Here is a 16,883-nt window from a genome sequence, read left to right as displayed (position 1 = left end):
ACTTCAGTCATTGAATTTCTCTGCTGCAGTAGGCTGTTTTGGGGCAGGAGCAAGGGCTACCATAACCATTCACACTGTAGAGCTATTTTCTTCCTCCTGTTGTAAGCCCTTTGTAGCCAAGGCGTTTTTACTGCAGGTCTAATGGGCCCAAGATATTCAAGACCTGAGTTGGCACAAGGTATACTCTAGAAATGGGTATAATCAGAGATAGCAGCAAGGTAGACTGAGAGAAAGTCACACTTGTAAAGCTTATGTATTTTCTCTGCTGTTAGGATCACCAGCAGCTGGGTCTGGTGTACTCTTAATCTCCAAGTGAAGATGAAAGAGGAAAAGAGGAAAGAGGAAAAGGAGAGAGAACCTTGGAGTATTGCTTTGTTCTTGTATTTTTGTCTGCAAGAAGCAGAGATTGAGGCTGATCCCAAGAACGTCGAGTAGTGCCCAGTTTTCCCAAGCACAAACTAATTACAGCTCTGATGCAGAGACACCTTGCTGCTGCTGTTTGTCACTTAGGCTCGATTCCTAAGGCAAAGGCCTGCACCTCATCACCTGTTTCTAGCATCATCTTGCATTACGCATAGTCATGTTATCAAGCATTTCGGCAACGTGTCCAGGTCCCAGGAACACCTGTAGATCTCCTTAATTGTCCTGCAACTTGTGGCTTTCAGATAAGGCTCCATCTCAGGTGATGGTTTAGGGTGGTTCTCCCCTGGTGTGTGCCGGTGATGGATGTCCCCCTTGAGTCTCTACCCATCCCCGCTGGAAAACATGGTGGAGGGTCAATGGATACGGGGTGGCTGCCTCTGGCCACCAGCTGGACCTGCCACACTCAGGCTGCATAATTAGACACCTTGAACTTCAGAATAAGTTAATTAGGAATTAAACTTCTGACGGAATGATGCAGATTGTGAAGACGGGCTTTGTCAGCAGCTGAAATTAATTACAGGCTCAGGCACAGGAAAAAGCGGGGTGGGGGAAGGCTGCGGGGAGGGGGAGGCCTCATTGCTGAAAGGAAGATGATGAACCTGGCTGCAGGCTGTTGCCGTGGTGACAGGAGGCCGTGATGGTGTTTGACAGTGGTGACACATGGAAGGCCGCAGGTACCTCTAATTACCCCCTCCACCAACCCAAGCGGGCAGCAACCCCTCCTGACTCGGGGCAGGAGATGCTCCGCTTTTCTCCTCGTGCTTTATTCCTCTCTGCCGCAGGTGGGATCTGCCTTTTTGGGGGCCCCTGCCTGCTCTGAAAGGAAAACCATGTGGTGGCAGGAGGTAAGCTTTTCCTGATGTCGCTTTAATCGCCCAGGAACTGCCAGCGATTCAGCAGTGTCCTCAGGAAGCCTGGATGAGGCTGGCAAACTTTCAGAGAGCTGTTTTCTGAAAGACGGGGGAGGAGAAATTGAGTGCAGCTAGCCTCACATTTTTGAGAAAGAAGATTTAAGGCCTCCTGCACCTGGCCCAAATTGCAAGGTTTTGGAGATTGCTTGCCGTGACTGGCTGAGCCTTGAGTTTCAGGTACCTGCAGGTGCCTTTCCAGCGTCTGCGTGGCCCTGGGGGCTGCTGCAGGGGGAGCGAGAGGAGAAAAGTTAGCATGGGAGCATCCTGGCCACCCTCATGATGCTGCTGCCAAAGCACACGCACAAAAGCAAAGATATTTGCAAAATAAACCCCTGACTTCAAGCCCTGAATTCCCTGAGGCTGGTTGTGGTTGGAGAGTACTCCCTGCTGTCAGGTCTCTCATGTCATGTTTTCTGGTCATTTCCTAAATAATAAACAAACAAACAAACAAACAAAAAACAAACAAACAAAAAACCTTCTAGCTTTTAAAGCAATTTCTACTCTTTGTTTTCTATGTATTTATTTCAGCCAGGACTACTCTGAGTGCTGACAGGGGTAACACATGTCTGGGGGATTAAAGATGACAGCTGGATTGTGCTCAGTAGTGCCCAGTGACAGGACAAAAGGCAATGGGCATAGACTGAAGCATGGGAAATCCCATGTAAGCAAACACTCCATAGGTAGTTAAAGGCTAAGGCAGGCTGCCCAGAGAGGTTCTAGTGTCTCCATCTCTAGAGATATTGAAACTCAACTGGATGTGACCCTGAGCAATCTGCTGTAATTGACCCTACTTTAAGCAGGGCAGTTGGACAAGCTCACCATAGGAAGCCCCTTCCAGCATCGGCCCTTCTGTGGTTCTGTGTTTCCATGAGAGATGGCACAAAACAGTTGCTGGAAAGTCCAGAAGAGAACTGTAGTCATACCTGAAAGGCCTGGGAGAGGTAATGGAAACCTCTCCAAGTGCTTTCCTGGGCTTTGAATTGGGTCATTATAGAAATACATAGGAGAGAGAAAAGTGGGAAATTGAAATTGTGTTGTATAGACCTCAGGGGACAAACATTTTACTCAGGCCCTTTTGGCATGTTTATCTCCAAAAAGGCCTCTGTTTCTGAAGCCCATTGTGAGGGTAGGCTCTGTGTACTTACTTCATAGACTGCCTGGGATTAACTTTGTGAGGGAGAGTGATAACACGTTCTTGAAATCACCTTGTAGCATGATTGGCACAGTAGAGCTGGTTCCTTGTTCTTGTCTGATTTTGTAACTGAAGGTAGCTCACTGAAAACCAGGTGGGGGAGAAGAGAAAGAATTAATAATCTTCTAGATCAGATTATGCGGGTTAGTCATGAATCACTGTCAGAGAACAAACAAGGAAAAGTTGCTCAGATCAAACCATGGATTTTGAGTCTTTCAGAAGTGACCAGAGATACAGGCCACAGTTCTGGATTTGGTTTTGTGAGGAGTGAAAACGGGTGCACTTAGTGAGTTGTATTTTTAATAGACAATTTCTCAGCCCTGTTAGTTTAAATTAAGAAAAAAAAAATGAAACAAAACTTTGAAAATGGAAACTGAGCAGGGATGCTTGTGAGGCATGTTAAATTACACAAGTGATGTTTCTGCCAGAGGTTGGAGGTCTGTTCTCATTAGATCTACATCGCTGCTTTGCAATGTGAATGCTGGAAAGAAATCACAGAAATGTATGCCCAATTTTAGAGTTAAAACACTGTAAATGAGCCCTTGGATAAGTGAGAATTGGGTCCTAAGCCTCCTTCATTTGAAAGAGTGGGGTGGTGAAAACGAGGCAGGTAGAGGCTGTGAAGGGTGCAGAAATGGTTGCTCAACTACACCATTTTTACCCTCTGTTGTAACACATAAGTGAAGTGGCACTTGATGAAATTAAAAGGCAACAAATTAAGTATAATAGGAGGAAACACTTTTTAATGTAAAGTATAATTAGCCAATGTAGCTTACGGCTGCCAACTATTATTGAAGCAGATATTTTAGAAAGATTCTCAACAAAGGATTCAAATGAATAAGCAAAGCATCTGCAGGGACGCCACTATAGCTGAGAAAACAATTATAAGGGCTATCAATCCTCATGCTTTAGGGCACAAACAGATCACCAGCTGGGGTCAGAAATGCAATTTCCCCCCATGGTTACTGAATAACTTAATTAGGCACATGGTGAAGTTTTATCCTGCATGGGTCACTGCTGAAAGCAGAATAACAGATTAGATGGACCACTGACCTGTTCCAATATGGCAACTCTTTATCTTCACTCCTCACTTCTCAGAAGTGAAGAGGGAGACTTCCAGCCTTATGCTGTACCCCCTTCCCAGAAGGGCTGTAATTGCTGGGCTCATGCAGAGACCCAGATGTCTATTTCATTGCGTTCAATATAGCCTTTCACCAGATCCCAGAGAGCTCTGCTGCCTCTGAGTTTAGGGCACCATGGAGTCTCTTCTTACTGTATTTGTAAGATGTGTAAGCCAACAAGAGAGGAGTCAATATGTGTTTAACTATGGCAACAATTTGACTTGTGTAAGTACCTTAGGGCTCTGAGCTGCCTGTAAATTCACATTTTCAGAATAGTTTTGGCTTAACCAAACAGTGGAGAAGTGAGGAACTGAGGGGGAAGAAAAACAAAACAAAACAAAAAACAAACAAACAAACAAAAACATAAAAATGTAATATATCAGCCTACCAGCAGTTGCTATTTCCCTTCATCTTTCTATTTTGACATCCCAAGTCTAGACCAAACTTACCTTGGCTGTGATACTTTTGCAGAAGTTTTCCTTGACTCTTTTCCACCTGGTTTGAATGTGTCAGCATGATGGTGATTTTGCTAAACTGCGTTACCCTGGGGATGTACCAGCCATGTGAGGATATGGACTGTCTTTCTGACAGGTGTAAAATCTTGCAGGTAAGTAGACTTCCTTCCTGTCATGATGGTGCATCAGTACAAGTCATAACATTTCACACGTTTTCCTTCCGTGTGCAGTCAACACCTTATCAAAAAGGTTGGTGAGAACATCCCAGCCAGCAAATTAGTAAAATGGCGAGAACTTGCTTTGAGGAGGAGGTAAATGGAGTTAGAGAAAGACAGATAATTAATGAAGTCTATATGTGACCAGGCAATACAGAATAGTTGCTAACCTTCCTAATCCTGTGCATAAGACAGTTTTCCTGACACAGATACATAGCTCAGGGAGAAATAACTGTGGTTATGGTACCCAGATAGGAGGGAATAGCAACTCCCAAAGCATTTGCTACTCTGTTGAGTACTACCGAGTCCACAGGTAACATGGCACTCAAGGTGCCCACAAGGAGAAGAAACAACAGGCACACTAAAAGGGGCCATTGGTACCTCCTAGGTGGCCAAGAAAGTCTGTGTGTCCCTGGCTGGTCTTGGACCTGCTGATTCTGAGCCAACACCTTCTCTCAAGTTCATGTAAGGAGGCCCTGAGTCTACATCAATTATTTCATCCATGGAGAAAAAAATACAGCCCCTTCTTGCTTGCTTTAGAAGTGGGTAGCTGTGGCAGCTGAGTGGAAAAAGCTTGTCCAGCCCTGCCCCTAACTCAATTTCAGAAGCACTGAAATTCACATTTATTTCACTTTCTGCATTTTAATGCTGAGAATGCTTGTCAAACTTGATCTTGGTTTTCTGATTGGCAGGTATTTGATGATTTCATCTTCATCTTCTTTGCAATGGAAATGGTTTTAAAGATGGTGGCCCTGGGGATCTTTGGCAAGAAATGTTACCTTGGGGATACCTGGAACCGCCTGGACTTCTTCATTGTTATGGCTGGGTAGGTTGAGAGTTTCTGTGCTTATTTGTTCTGTGTTTGTTGGAGTCTTTTAGGGAACTGAAAAACACTCCCCAACTGAAGAGCATATGAAGGTTGTTGGAAACTATGAATGCTTTCCCCTAAGTATCGAGCAGGGTTAAGCCCCTCATATCCTGATGGAAGGTAAAAGTAAATCCTTGCAAAGCCAATGATGCTACTCTTGATTTGCCATGGTATAACTGATGGGAAAGTTTCCACTCTGGTGCTACTCCAGGCAATTTGCAAAATTGAATCTGATGTGCTGGGGGTTAGTCTATGGAATAAACAGTAGACAAGGTAGCTTAGCGCTCTAGCTGATGTGCAGCTGTCTATCTCACAACTTCAGCAGAGGGTGTTAAGTTGTACCAGCTGAAGAGCAAGCTCAGAAATATTTTTGTTAATGTCTGAGTGAAGGAGGTACAACCTTTACCAGAACCAAGACACCTTCTCTGTTTCCAGCAAACACATCTCAAAGGTAGGAATGTCTCTCTCTCTCTTTTTTTTTTTTTTTTTTTTTTTTTTTTTTTTTTTAATCTGGGCCTTTTGTCTTTGTATTGCATTGGCCTAACCCATGATACTATTGGGACAAGCTGACATTTGAGTGTTTTTTTTTTTTTTTTTTTATAAGAAAGTTACTACGGAGAAGCTCTGATTTCTCCTCTGCATGTATGAAGTGGAAAGCCTACCAGGATGTGCCTACAGAATCATTGTAAAATGTCCTTCTCGATACCAGTGGTCATGTGCTTTCTGGGATTTGATCATTTTCAGGTTGCTTTGTGCTATAATAAAAAATAAAAAGTCAGAAAAAGTATGTAATATCGCTGTTCTTACGGCAAAAGAATGGAAACCTTTTCAGGGAGAAACCCCCCACTTTCCTCTCCCTCCCAGCAAGGTATTGCCAGCATTCACTGTCACCTGGAAGTGCGTGTATTACTGACAGAGCCAGCAGTGAGTTCAAGCTCTCTTTGCAGAGCTTTTCCCTCAGGTGCAGAACAGCGCTGTCTTTACATTTGCTTTTGACACAGTTGTTCTACAAAAAGACTTGAAAGCTGTTCCCTCTGGAGTGATGTATAATTGTTTGCTTCTGGGGGGAGCTGAGATTTTCAAACTCAGTTCAGTTGTAAAAGTTTGAAGGTTGATCCTCAGCCAGCTTGTACATGAAAGGAGGACAGACAGATGAAAGCTGTAGCTTTTTGTAAATTAAAGCAACGTGCATGAGATGGGAAGACCTTTCTTGTGCCTGAGTCTGCTGTGATTAGCATGTGATTTAAAATGGGCTCACATTATGAGGACTGTGAGTTCACCAGGAAAGGAAAAGTTAAAGCACCTGACATGTGCTGGTGAGAAAAAACAGAACATTGTATGTTCTAGTCTGAGCTGGTGACAAAAAGTGCTGGTGGCCAAAGGTGCTGGTGACTGGGTGCAGGGAAAGTGAGATATTGAGGAGGAAAGGAAGAATAAGTGTGTTTGAAAGGGGGAACTTAGAGCCCATGGTGCTCCTCTTTGGGGTGATGTGCTACGTACACAGGATGGGAGGAAGGCTCTGCTCCAGGTGGGAACAGGATATCCCCCATTTGGGAATGGGGGTCTTGCTCTGCCTAGTGCCCCTGCAAGCATGGTGTGTGAGCAGTGCTATCTGGAGAGATGAAGAAATCAGTGGGGCAATGCTAAATGAAAGAGAGTGAGCTCAAATGTTTGTTCCATGCAGGAAATAAATGAAAATGAGTGTTGTACAAACTGCACCACAGGAGGTTCCATCTAAACATCAGGAAGCTTTCTTTGATGTTTAGGTGATAGAGCACTGGCACAGGCTGCCCAGAGAGGCTGTGGACTCTCTGTGCTTGGAGATCTCCAAAAGCAGCCTGGACGTGCCTAGGCATGCTGCTCTGGGTGGCCCTGCTGGAGCAGGGCTTGGAGCAGGGGGCCTCCAGATCCCTTCCCACCTCATCCTTTCCTTGGTTCTGTGAAATCCCTGCTTCCTAGATCAGAAGCAAGTAAACCCCATTTATACCTTTCATCTGCCATTGTTGCTGAAGAAATCTGAGAATAGAGAGTCTTTTGCGCATCTGATAGTACTAGAAGTGAAGCTCATATCTGAACTCCTTTCAATGCCGATGAGACTTAGAATCAACTCCTTAGATATAAAATAATCAGTGTGGAGGACTTTTTCATTTCAGGTCCAAAACTGAAAGAAATTTGTTTCCTGATTTCTATACAATTGTCCTCATGAGGTGTCAGGCTGAAATGATAGTAATCTCATTAGAATATCTGATCTCAAAAGACTTCTTCTGCTAAAGAAAGATTTTCCCATTTAGTTATATGGAACTAATGACTATATAATGTATTTTGAGTTACAAAAGCTTGTGGATATTAATTCATTATTCTTTGAAATTCATTAAAATTGTCTGCACTGTTTAAATCAAATCCAAGTAGAGGCTCAAACATGCCCTTACATACAGACTGTAGGCTTTTATTTAACCTCAGATTTAAGCCCCAGGCTTTATCCTGACTGGTCCAACACCTGGATCATGGCTTCACCTTGCTCCCCGTCCAGATGCTGCCTTAGCCTTCTGACTGAGGGAAGACAGCCTGCATCAGGTATTGCATATTTTCTTCATGCTAGTGAGTTAAATCTTGAAAATAATCTAATCAGTTTAATCTAAAGGCCTTCTCTTTTTCATTGTCCTGGGTTCTCAAGGACTGCAAGGGAGGTCATAAATTTGACCCTTAAGAAAACATCCATGATGTTGAAAAGTAATACCCTGCCTAGAAGACATTCGAGCATCTCAAATTCAAGAATAAGGACCATATTTCCCAGTCTTTTTTCTTCCTTTCTTCCTTTCTCCCTTTGCAAATACATACATAAGTGGTGCTCCAAGCAAGGCATCAAAGGTTCAGAGAGTGAACTGAAGCCTGGAAAAGCCAAAGTGCAGGCGAGGGACCGTTCTGTCGGGTGCTCCTGGGCGGCTGAGATACCTCCATCTGCCTAGCTGCATGACAGCGTGTTTTATCAAAGAGCATAATGATTATTTGCTGCTATTGCCCCAGACGGCGCTTTGGTTACATAAGCCATGCATTCAGGCGTTCGTTTGTAGTTTTCTCCTCGCTTCCTTGGAAAGCCAGAAGCTATAGTTTTAGTTAGCTGAATTCCCTTGTGTGCCCCTGCCCTGCTTGCCCCTGCTCCCCACGCAACCCAGCAGCTCAAGGAGGAAGACTCCATTGTCACTAAAAATGCTCAGTTTCCATGGCGATAGGAGCTGACATCACCAGAACTTTCTCCCCTCTCGCACACTCCCTCCCCCTACCACCTTCAACACGTTTTTTTCAGAAAGGATTAAAAAAGAAAACAAACAACAAAACCCACAAAACAACAGTCCTAAGTCAATGTTCTCCTTCATTGTTACCTTCAGAGTTCCTAAAATGGAGAGAGGGAATTTGAGTTGAATGGCCATGCCCTTGTGCGCCCAAGCAACAGGGGCTACAATTTTGGCTTTCCAATACTCCGGCTCCCAACTGCTTGCTGGTGACGGGAGGTTGCAGGTTCCCAGACGGTTCATGCAGGCTGTTTGTCACCAGCTGTCCCAGTGGGAGTCCCTCTTCCCATGTGTTTGTGTTCATGTCTTGTCTGTCGTCATTCGTTTCCCACAGCAATGGGTGCTTTTGGAGAGCTTGATCTGCAGCAACTCGAAGGGCAGCTTCCTAAAGTTGAGAGCCTGCTATTTTTTGAAAACTGAGATAATCAGTCACGCTGAAAACTTAGGCCAGACTCTCTACACAACTTTAGGAGAAGTCACTTATTTCTGGGATAATGCTCATTGCCTTTTTAAGTTAGGCATTTCTCTAGCAATGAAGAGGGAGTAATTTCTACTGCCTGCTCTACTCAGTGAATAAGAGTTGTGTTCAACTGTGGTTGGAGATGTCCCTCTCAGAGACAGGTGTCCCGTTACATGACTCTGTTGTGAGTGTCCTTGTGCGAGGAGTCAATTCATGCAACCTGCCCGGCCCTTGGGGCATTAATTCTACCAGGGAGTGTTTGTTATGCCTCTCTTGAGCCAATTGCTATAATTAGAGATCTGCGATGGGAATTATGTCTGTCTGTCCTGTTCTGCAGCATCCCCCCAGATTGTTCTACTATGGAATATACTTTTATGGATGGTAGCTAGTTTAAGGGGATAGGGCTTTGTTGCATGAGCAGGGGGATGCTTGTGATTACAGGCTTGTGCACAGAATATATCTGAAATCTTTCCTTAACTAGTTCAGTAGCTGGGGAGAGGCTGTCACAGAATATCCCATCTTTGCCTCTCTCCATCATCATACTGCAACGTCGATCTCATAAACTGATCAAATCCCATCCCAACCTTGCCTTTGAGAATGGTGTGACTTGTATATTTTGTCATTTTAAGACACAATTGCGGGTTTGTTTAACAGCTTTTTTTAAAAAAGCTGTGGTGGACAGCAGAGCAAGACACTCAGAGCAAGTCGTCACTTCAGTGCCTTAAACATTGGTAATACAGTCTCTTTATTCAGACCCCAAATTTCCCTATTCCTACAGCTAAGGATTGCAGTAACCTACGTAGTCACAACACCTGTCTATTAATTTATTCAGCTACTTTCTCCAGTGGCTTCAAGTTGGTTTTTATTTATTTATTTATCGTTGTGTATTTTTATTTCCTCCTCATGATCATCTCTTCTGAAGAAAGCAAATCCCTTCCTATTAGTAGGGACAGCAAACTTTGTTCCCAAATATGTGGTGTTACGTTTGTTCGTGCTGGCATATATATTATCCACATTTCCAAAGCAGTTCATACTATTCTGTATGGCTGGTTTATCCTCCTTGTTTCTTTTCTGTTCTCTCAAAAATATGCTTCAACTGCAAAATCTATCAGTGCTTATTTTTTTTTTTAATATTTTTTTTTTCTGCCAGATTGTAATAAATAAATAAAGAACAGAGTGGCAAGAATTGTACATTACAGAAGTACATCTGCTCACAAATAAGTCCCCATTTACTGTTGCGTGTGAGGCTTATTACTTAGCCAGTTTTTCTCCAGCTAATGTATGTCATGATGATTTCATATCATTCCAGTCATATCAACATAATTACTTGTGTGAACCAGACTTGTAATCTCATAAGAAATTATAGCACATTAGTTTAATGATGTCTATTTTTCCTTAAACCTGTGTTGATTACCGCTAATTTTATTATCCACCTTTAATCCGTAATCTATCAAAGCCACGTATTGACGATTTCATTACTGTGCTGTGATCAGCATCAGTCCAGTCAGCCTACTGAGATCACTGTGTAGCTAAAGGACTGGCACAGCATCAGAATTTCTCTGACCTTTGGATACTTTCCCAGTTTTCTGAGACTAACCAAAAATCAACAGCACTGGTCCAGGACTTTTTTGGCCAACTCTTTAAAAACTCTTGGATATAAGTTGTCCAAGCCTGCTTATCTTAGAGTATCCCTGTTTTGACAGGTACAGGTGAAATACTTGGTCACAGCTGCAATTGAAAGCAGCTCATCATCATCTATGGTAAAAAATTTATCATCTAACCTCCCCCATAGAACTTTTCTTTTTTTATTTGATGTTTCTGCCTTTTTACACCGTTCATGACAATTCTGTTTTCTTCTTCTAGTGATTGACTTGTACCATTTTATGTTTGTTCAGTTCTCTTACAAATTTTCTAGAATTTTAATCTCTTAATTTATATTCATTAGTATCAGCTTCCCCTCCCTTGTTTTCATTATATTTCTGCTTTTGCTTATTTTGTACTATTTTTTTTAACCATTTCAGCTTTGTCTCTCTTGTACTTTTTGGATACCTGAAAAATGTTCTTAAGTAATACTTGTTTGTTGCCCGTAGTTCATGAATTAAATTCTTTATCCTGACCGGTTTGACACATGGCTGTTTCCATGTGTTTTCAGCTTCATGAATATGGCTCCTCTAATCCACCAAGTATATCTAGTAGTGCTGATGACCTTACTTGTCATGTGCATGACACATGTAATTAAGCAGTCCCAGCTTTAAGTTCACCGATCACTCTCACACACACAAAACAACAACAAACCAATACCATCCCTTCCTTTCTGCAAGGGTACACCACGGGCCACATGTCACCTGCTGTCCCCCAGGTCCTTTCCAGCAGAGCTGCTACCCAGTACTGTGGCAGTGGGCCAGCCCAGCCCAACTGCAGAACCTTGCCTTTGTCAGACTCCACGAAGCTCCTGTCAGCTCATACCTCTAGCCAGGAGGAATTCTCTGCTTTAAATAGTAGAAAATTAATCCATAACTTAACTCTTAATTTCCAAATTGTCACTGAGTCTGTACTCGAAATTTGTCCAAGAGCACTACGCCCCCTCCCTTTCTGTCCACTTGAGTCTCCCTTGCTAGGTTAAAATCATTGACTTTAATATTCCTCTCATGCGAATCTTCCCACCAGGTTTCCTATTGCCATTTAGTCTGTTTATGCTCATAAAATGAACAATTCCTATTCTCTTTATTACTCGGGCCCCTGGCACTAGTGTACAGATGACACAATTTCTCTCTTCTCTACATCTTTTAGAGCCTTGATTAGTTTTGTTCCTGACATGGAAGCCCTGTAAGGATTTACATTTTTCCTAATTTCAGCGCTTTCCCCTTTGGTTCTTCATTTAACAGTCTGCTGACTGGTCTTTCTCTCATTTCTCTATAAACTAATTCATTTCCAATGAAATGCTGGTTAATGTTTCTGCTTCTCCAGGGGTAGGTCGAAGCTTTGCAAGTCTCCCATCCTACCTGTCTGGCCCAGCCTGCAGTTTGTTGCCAGATTGAATGTTTCTTGTCCATCTTCTTTAGAAATTGTCTGTAATCTGGGCCATAGCATAAGTAAAACAGTTAATTTCAAAACACATCATCGGTGAAATATTGTTCTGGAAGTTTGGAAACCTTCCAAAGGTTTGCCTTTTTATCTATTGTTTCGGTCACAGAACAGAAGCTCTCTTGATATCTTAATTTCCCTTCCAAAGCAACCCTTTCCATTCTGGATAGTTACACAGCCTTTGGAGGAGGTTTTCTGGCATCTCTGTACAACTGGAGAACCCTTCTTCACCATGTCTGGTAACCCATTAGATTGAGCAGAACATTTCTCCTTGCTCCTTGTGCCTCTTAGCAAGCTGTTTTTTTTTTTTTTTTTTTTTTTTTTTTTGAAATGCTTTATGCAGCTTCCACACCAGGAGTCTGGAACACATTGCTCTCTATTAACTGTGATCATTACTATTATTGTTATTATTATGACCTTATCTCGATGGTGCTTATCTACAGTCCTTGATTTCTGCTTCCCCTAAATCCTTAGATACTACTTCCTTTCTTCCATAAGCCTGCAGTGATGCTGCTTTCCGAATTCTTACTCCTGAACAATTTTCACCCTTTTTCTCACCTGTGTTGTCCAGTGTCAGTGCAAGTTTGTCTGAGCAGCAATTCTTTCCTTACAAGGAAGGCACCAGCTCAAATTTCTAGGACCTCAAGTTCATCCCAAGGCACTTCAGGCCAGGCAAGGGGGCCAAAGGATGAGAGGTATCAGCCCCCCGCCTCAAATGCCTCCCCATCCTCAGGCAACAAAATGGTCCACGCTGGGGAGATGCTGCTTGGCCTGAGATGCTAATAGACCTTAATCTCACGAGACAGGAAAGTGTGCTGCCAATCTTCTGTTTTCTCTTTGTTTTTAATTAACTATGGTCCTTCAGGGACCTGGCCGGAATCTGCATAGTTCTGACTTTAAAATCTCAGACCATTAAATACTTATTAGCAGCAATGTAAACAGCAGAATACTCAGAAAATCTCGGTTAGCTAGTCTTCAATGCCAAATGGAAGTTTCTATAAAATTATGGCAAGTTAGAGAAAACTGTAATAAATACAGCAATTAGGTGTTTCAAGCAGTGATCAGAGAAAAGATGGAAACCAGCAAGCAGCAGGCTAAATATCATCTTAACCAAAGGCAGAAATATCAGAATTGCTGCCCTCCCCCCCAACGCACACTCATTTTTCCTCCTTAATGATACTAATTATTTCATTTGCTTTCCCCTAGTAAAGCTATCCATAGATGTGCAACATATTGAAATGAAAAGAGTCATCACAACGAAATGAATCACACCAGAGAAGAATCAAAACAAGGAGGCAGCGGTACCCTGCGTGCATTATGTGTAGCTCTCAATTATTGCCTCTAATGCTTTGCCTCCCTAAAAACTAATTCCTTACTGCACAAATCCTTGCAGGATCAAGATGCAAATACTTTTCTTTATTTTTTTATTTTATTTTATTTTTTTTTTGGCTAAGCAATGAAATGCAGATCCAGAAGCCTGCGCTCAGTCTCCTGGTTTTCAAAAGTGAGGCCTTGTCACTTGTCTTCAGTCATCTGAGCTTGCCCAGTCCCTCTGGCTTTCTTATCACAGTGTGAAAACCTGCTTATGTCTTTTCATATCATGTCTCTGAAACTGTTAAGAAACTCTGACGTTTTCTCTTAGTGCTCAGTTTGGAGAGAAGTCTGAGTGTTCAGGGGTGTGAAATAATCACATCCCAGGCAGCCAGGGAGCAGTCTCACAGGCTTTGGAAGCCTTCAGCAAGATTTTGCTTGTAGAGGAATTTTACAAAGTAATAAAAAAGTGGAACTTTTATACTGGGGGGACCGTTGCGTTTTGTATTTTTTTTTAGGAATACTAAGCATTGTAGCTCTGGAACTGTGTAATTAGTAATTTATTACTCCATGAAAAATATCTTTTTGCTAACAGTTACAGTCTCTTTATTTTTATTTTTTATTTATTTATTTTTTAAAGGGTGGGGGGAGATATGATTTTTTCAGTCCTTGTTTTACTAGCAAGGCATTTTTTCCCCTTTGCTTCTAACTTCCAGCTTTTATCTCAGCAGAGAGTTGCCTTTATGCAGTATGATGAGCTATAACTTTAAAAGAGATACGCAAGTCTACTTAGCTGAGCACACTGTGGTTTGCAGAGCAATTTAGCGACCCGCTGTGTAATGTCTGGACACGTCCCATATGATGTTATCCCATCATTTCTGCAGCAGGTGCCGAAAGGACTTCGGCTCATCTATTTAGGGTGCATTTTCCTGGCCTCAGGAGCAAAAGAACCTGTGCAAAATGCTTGCCACGCCAACATTTGCAGGTTCTCTGAGTATCTGTGCAGAGTGCTTGCTGGCGTTTGCAGCCAGCCAACAGTGGGGTCTGTGCTGGGCACTGCCAGCCCCATGCCTGCTGCATCACAGGGGAACCCAAGGCCACAGAGCAGAAAATCAAGTCCCAAGAACCAGTTAACAGGGAACCAGGGTAGACGTGAAGGTAACGTTTTTGAAGAGGAGCCCACGTGTGCCCATAGCAGACCCACGTGGATGGTGCTGCCTGAAGCCTGTGCCCATTCCCAACTTGTTCCTTCTTGCAGCTGTAAGTGAAGGAAACGGGAACAACACACACCAGTAGGTTGAGGGGCCCTGCTAACATGGCAGGAAGCGGATTTTGCTGCCTGCCCTCTCTTTTCTGCACACCACTAATTCAGCCAACAGAGCTCTTCCACGCATTCCCTGGCAACTACCGTATCTCTAGCCACAGAGGGCCAGAACAGGGTGGATCTAGCAATGCACATGCTTTTTAATCTCCTTTAATCAGGGGAGTTCATTAATATAAGTCTGGAGAGGAGCTATGAGACTGTCAGAGTGCCTTGTCCCATGAGAGGACCAGCTTTACTTCGCCTTTGCTTTGCAAGCCACTGTCTCTGCAGCCAGAGCAGAGGCACCTAAACCTTCTAGACCTCTCATCCTGGTGCTTACCAGAGCAGTGAGAAGATTTAGGGGTAAATCTGCCCCCCACTGCCACCCTACAAACTGCAGGTAGGAGCTTTGAGCTGTCCATGGGCTCATGGGCTCCATGGGCTCATGTGTCAGGGGAGCATCTGGGTAAACGGCAACATCAGCTCCAGCTTTTGGTATCAATATTTGGAGTAAAAAATCAGGAAAAAGGTGGCATACTTAGTTGAAGGAATTCAAAGCACAGAACAAGCAAGCTGTCTTCTGCCTTGGTCACCCCGGGTGCTCACAGATGCAAGGACTGAATGGCCAAAGTCCCCAGGCAGCAAAAGCTTCTCTTTGCACAGAGACTGACAGCAAGCCTGGTGCTACAGCCTGGAAGTCACAGTCATGAAGTTTCTTGCTTCAGTGCCAAACCAAAATTTATTTGACAAAGAAATATGAATTGATTAGACTGCAGTTAATTAGATTTCAATTGAAAACCCCTATCAGAGTAAGGGAATTAGACAGCTTTTGAATTTAACAAAAAACATATTGGCTTTGTGTCATAAAAAAAAAAAAATTCTGCCTCAGTATTTTCATGAATACTTCCAGAATTCATTTTAAATATTAATTTTTGGGTGCTAATTTTCAGCAAATAGAAGTTCAAGAGCAAAGATTAGGAAAGCTAATAAGTATTTAATAAAGGTATAAGGAGATGTAAATATAAAGAGGTAAATGGCAATGTTTGAACTGTTTTAATCATGGATTTCATTGTGTGTAATTGCGGGGAAGCTGCTAGCCAGGCACTGCATGAGTACATTATCTTGGGTTATGCATACAGCAAGATAAAATCTGGCTTTTTTTCTGGGTCCCTCACGTGGCTCTCATATTCTTGCTATGTCTACCCTGTGGGGTGTTTATTCCTTGGGTCCTGCTGGTCCAGAGCCATGCTGGCTGGGCATTGCTGCTGCTGGGCAGCGAGCATTGCTCTTCTCTCCTGAGTTTCACTGCCGCCCAAGAAGCGAAGAGTGCCAAGGCAGGCCTAAACCCTCTCGCGGGTGCAGAGGAGCAGAAGTGGTGCCAGGCTGTGGCTGATGAAGCCCTTCTGCTGAGGTTGAGGTCTTGTGGGCAGCGTGGGTGTGCAGTGCTGGCGCTGTGCGTGCCCCCTTGTCCCCGTGTGTTTGCTGTCTGCTCCAGTGGCTTGGCATGAGATGGAGGTATGCCAGGCCAGGCGCTTCCTGGACAGGGTCAATGCGCTAACAAATTGCTCACTTGTTCCCTTGCGCTAGTTTGGCCTCGGCTCTGTTAAACTCGGGGTCTCTTGTGTGTTCAGCTAAGCAGAGTTGCCTGGGCATAGGCCAATGTTCATCAGCAAGACAGAGACTAAGTGGGAGGAGGAAGCAGGTAGAAGATTGGTAGGGAAAGGAACAAGAGGAACAAAGACAGAGATGGATGAGGAATGAAAAGATTGGGAAGGGAATTGAAAGATGTGAGGCAAAGTGGAAAAACACAAGGGAAAGGCGAATGGAGAATGGAAGTTAAGGAGGGCCAGAAAGATGAAATGGAGAGGCGGAAATGCTGCAGGCAGGCATGAGTCAGAGCGATGGGGTAGGGAGGGTGCGGGGTGCTTTGAGAGTGAGGGGAGGCAGAGCTGGAGTGGAGAAGTGCTGCCTGCCAGGCATCCTCCCATTCTGCAGGGTGAACCCCATGCGGGCAGCTGGTGCCCCTGTCCTGCTCCCCACCCCAGCAGTGCTCCCACCGTGCGTGTGGTGCAGGGACAGTGTGTGCCTCAACCCCCTTTCCTTCCAGAAGAGTTTCTCGTGGAAAGTTTTGAAGAAGAAAATCTCTATCGAGGGAAGAAGAATTACTGTATAAATTCAATTATCTTGACAGCTCACTGCTCAAATTCCATCACAGATCAGGAGCTTCTCTCTGATTTAGCATAGTTCCAG

At 43.6% G+C, this 16,883-nt stretch overlaps 1 protein-coding gene across 4 annotated transcripts in view; it reads left to right on the top strand.

The window, feature by feature from the left end:
- The window catches only part of CACNA1I (calcium voltage-gated channel subunit alpha1 I), a 157,762-nt gene that overhangs the window by 70,431 nt on the left and 70,448 nt on the right, over positions 1 to 16,883 (top strand). For 3 of the 4 annotated variants that reach the window (XM_035346899.1, XM_035346886.1, XM_035346895.1), the window contains exons 3-4: positions 4,143 to 4,254; positions 5,010 to 5,143. In XM_035346899.1, the coding sequence (XP_035202790.1) occupies positions 4,143 to 4,254; positions 5,010 to 5,143 (246 nt within the window). Of the gene's footprint in view, positions 1 to 4,118; positions 4,255 to 5,009; positions 5,144 to 16,883 lie in introns of all 4 variants that reach the window. The other variant, XM_035346907.1, reaches the window with a different exon arrangement.

Source organism: Oxyura jamaicensis, chromosome 1, assembly GCF_011077185.1.
Source record: "Oxyura jamaicensis isolate SHBP4307 breed ruddy duck chromosome 1, BPBGC_Ojam_1.0, whole genome shotgun sequence".
NCBI classification, from domain to species: Eukaryota; Metazoa; Chordata; class Aves; order Anseriformes; family Anatidae; genus Oxyura; species Oxyura jamaicensis.
This window is presented reverse-complemented; position numbering and strand designations above follow the sequence as displayed.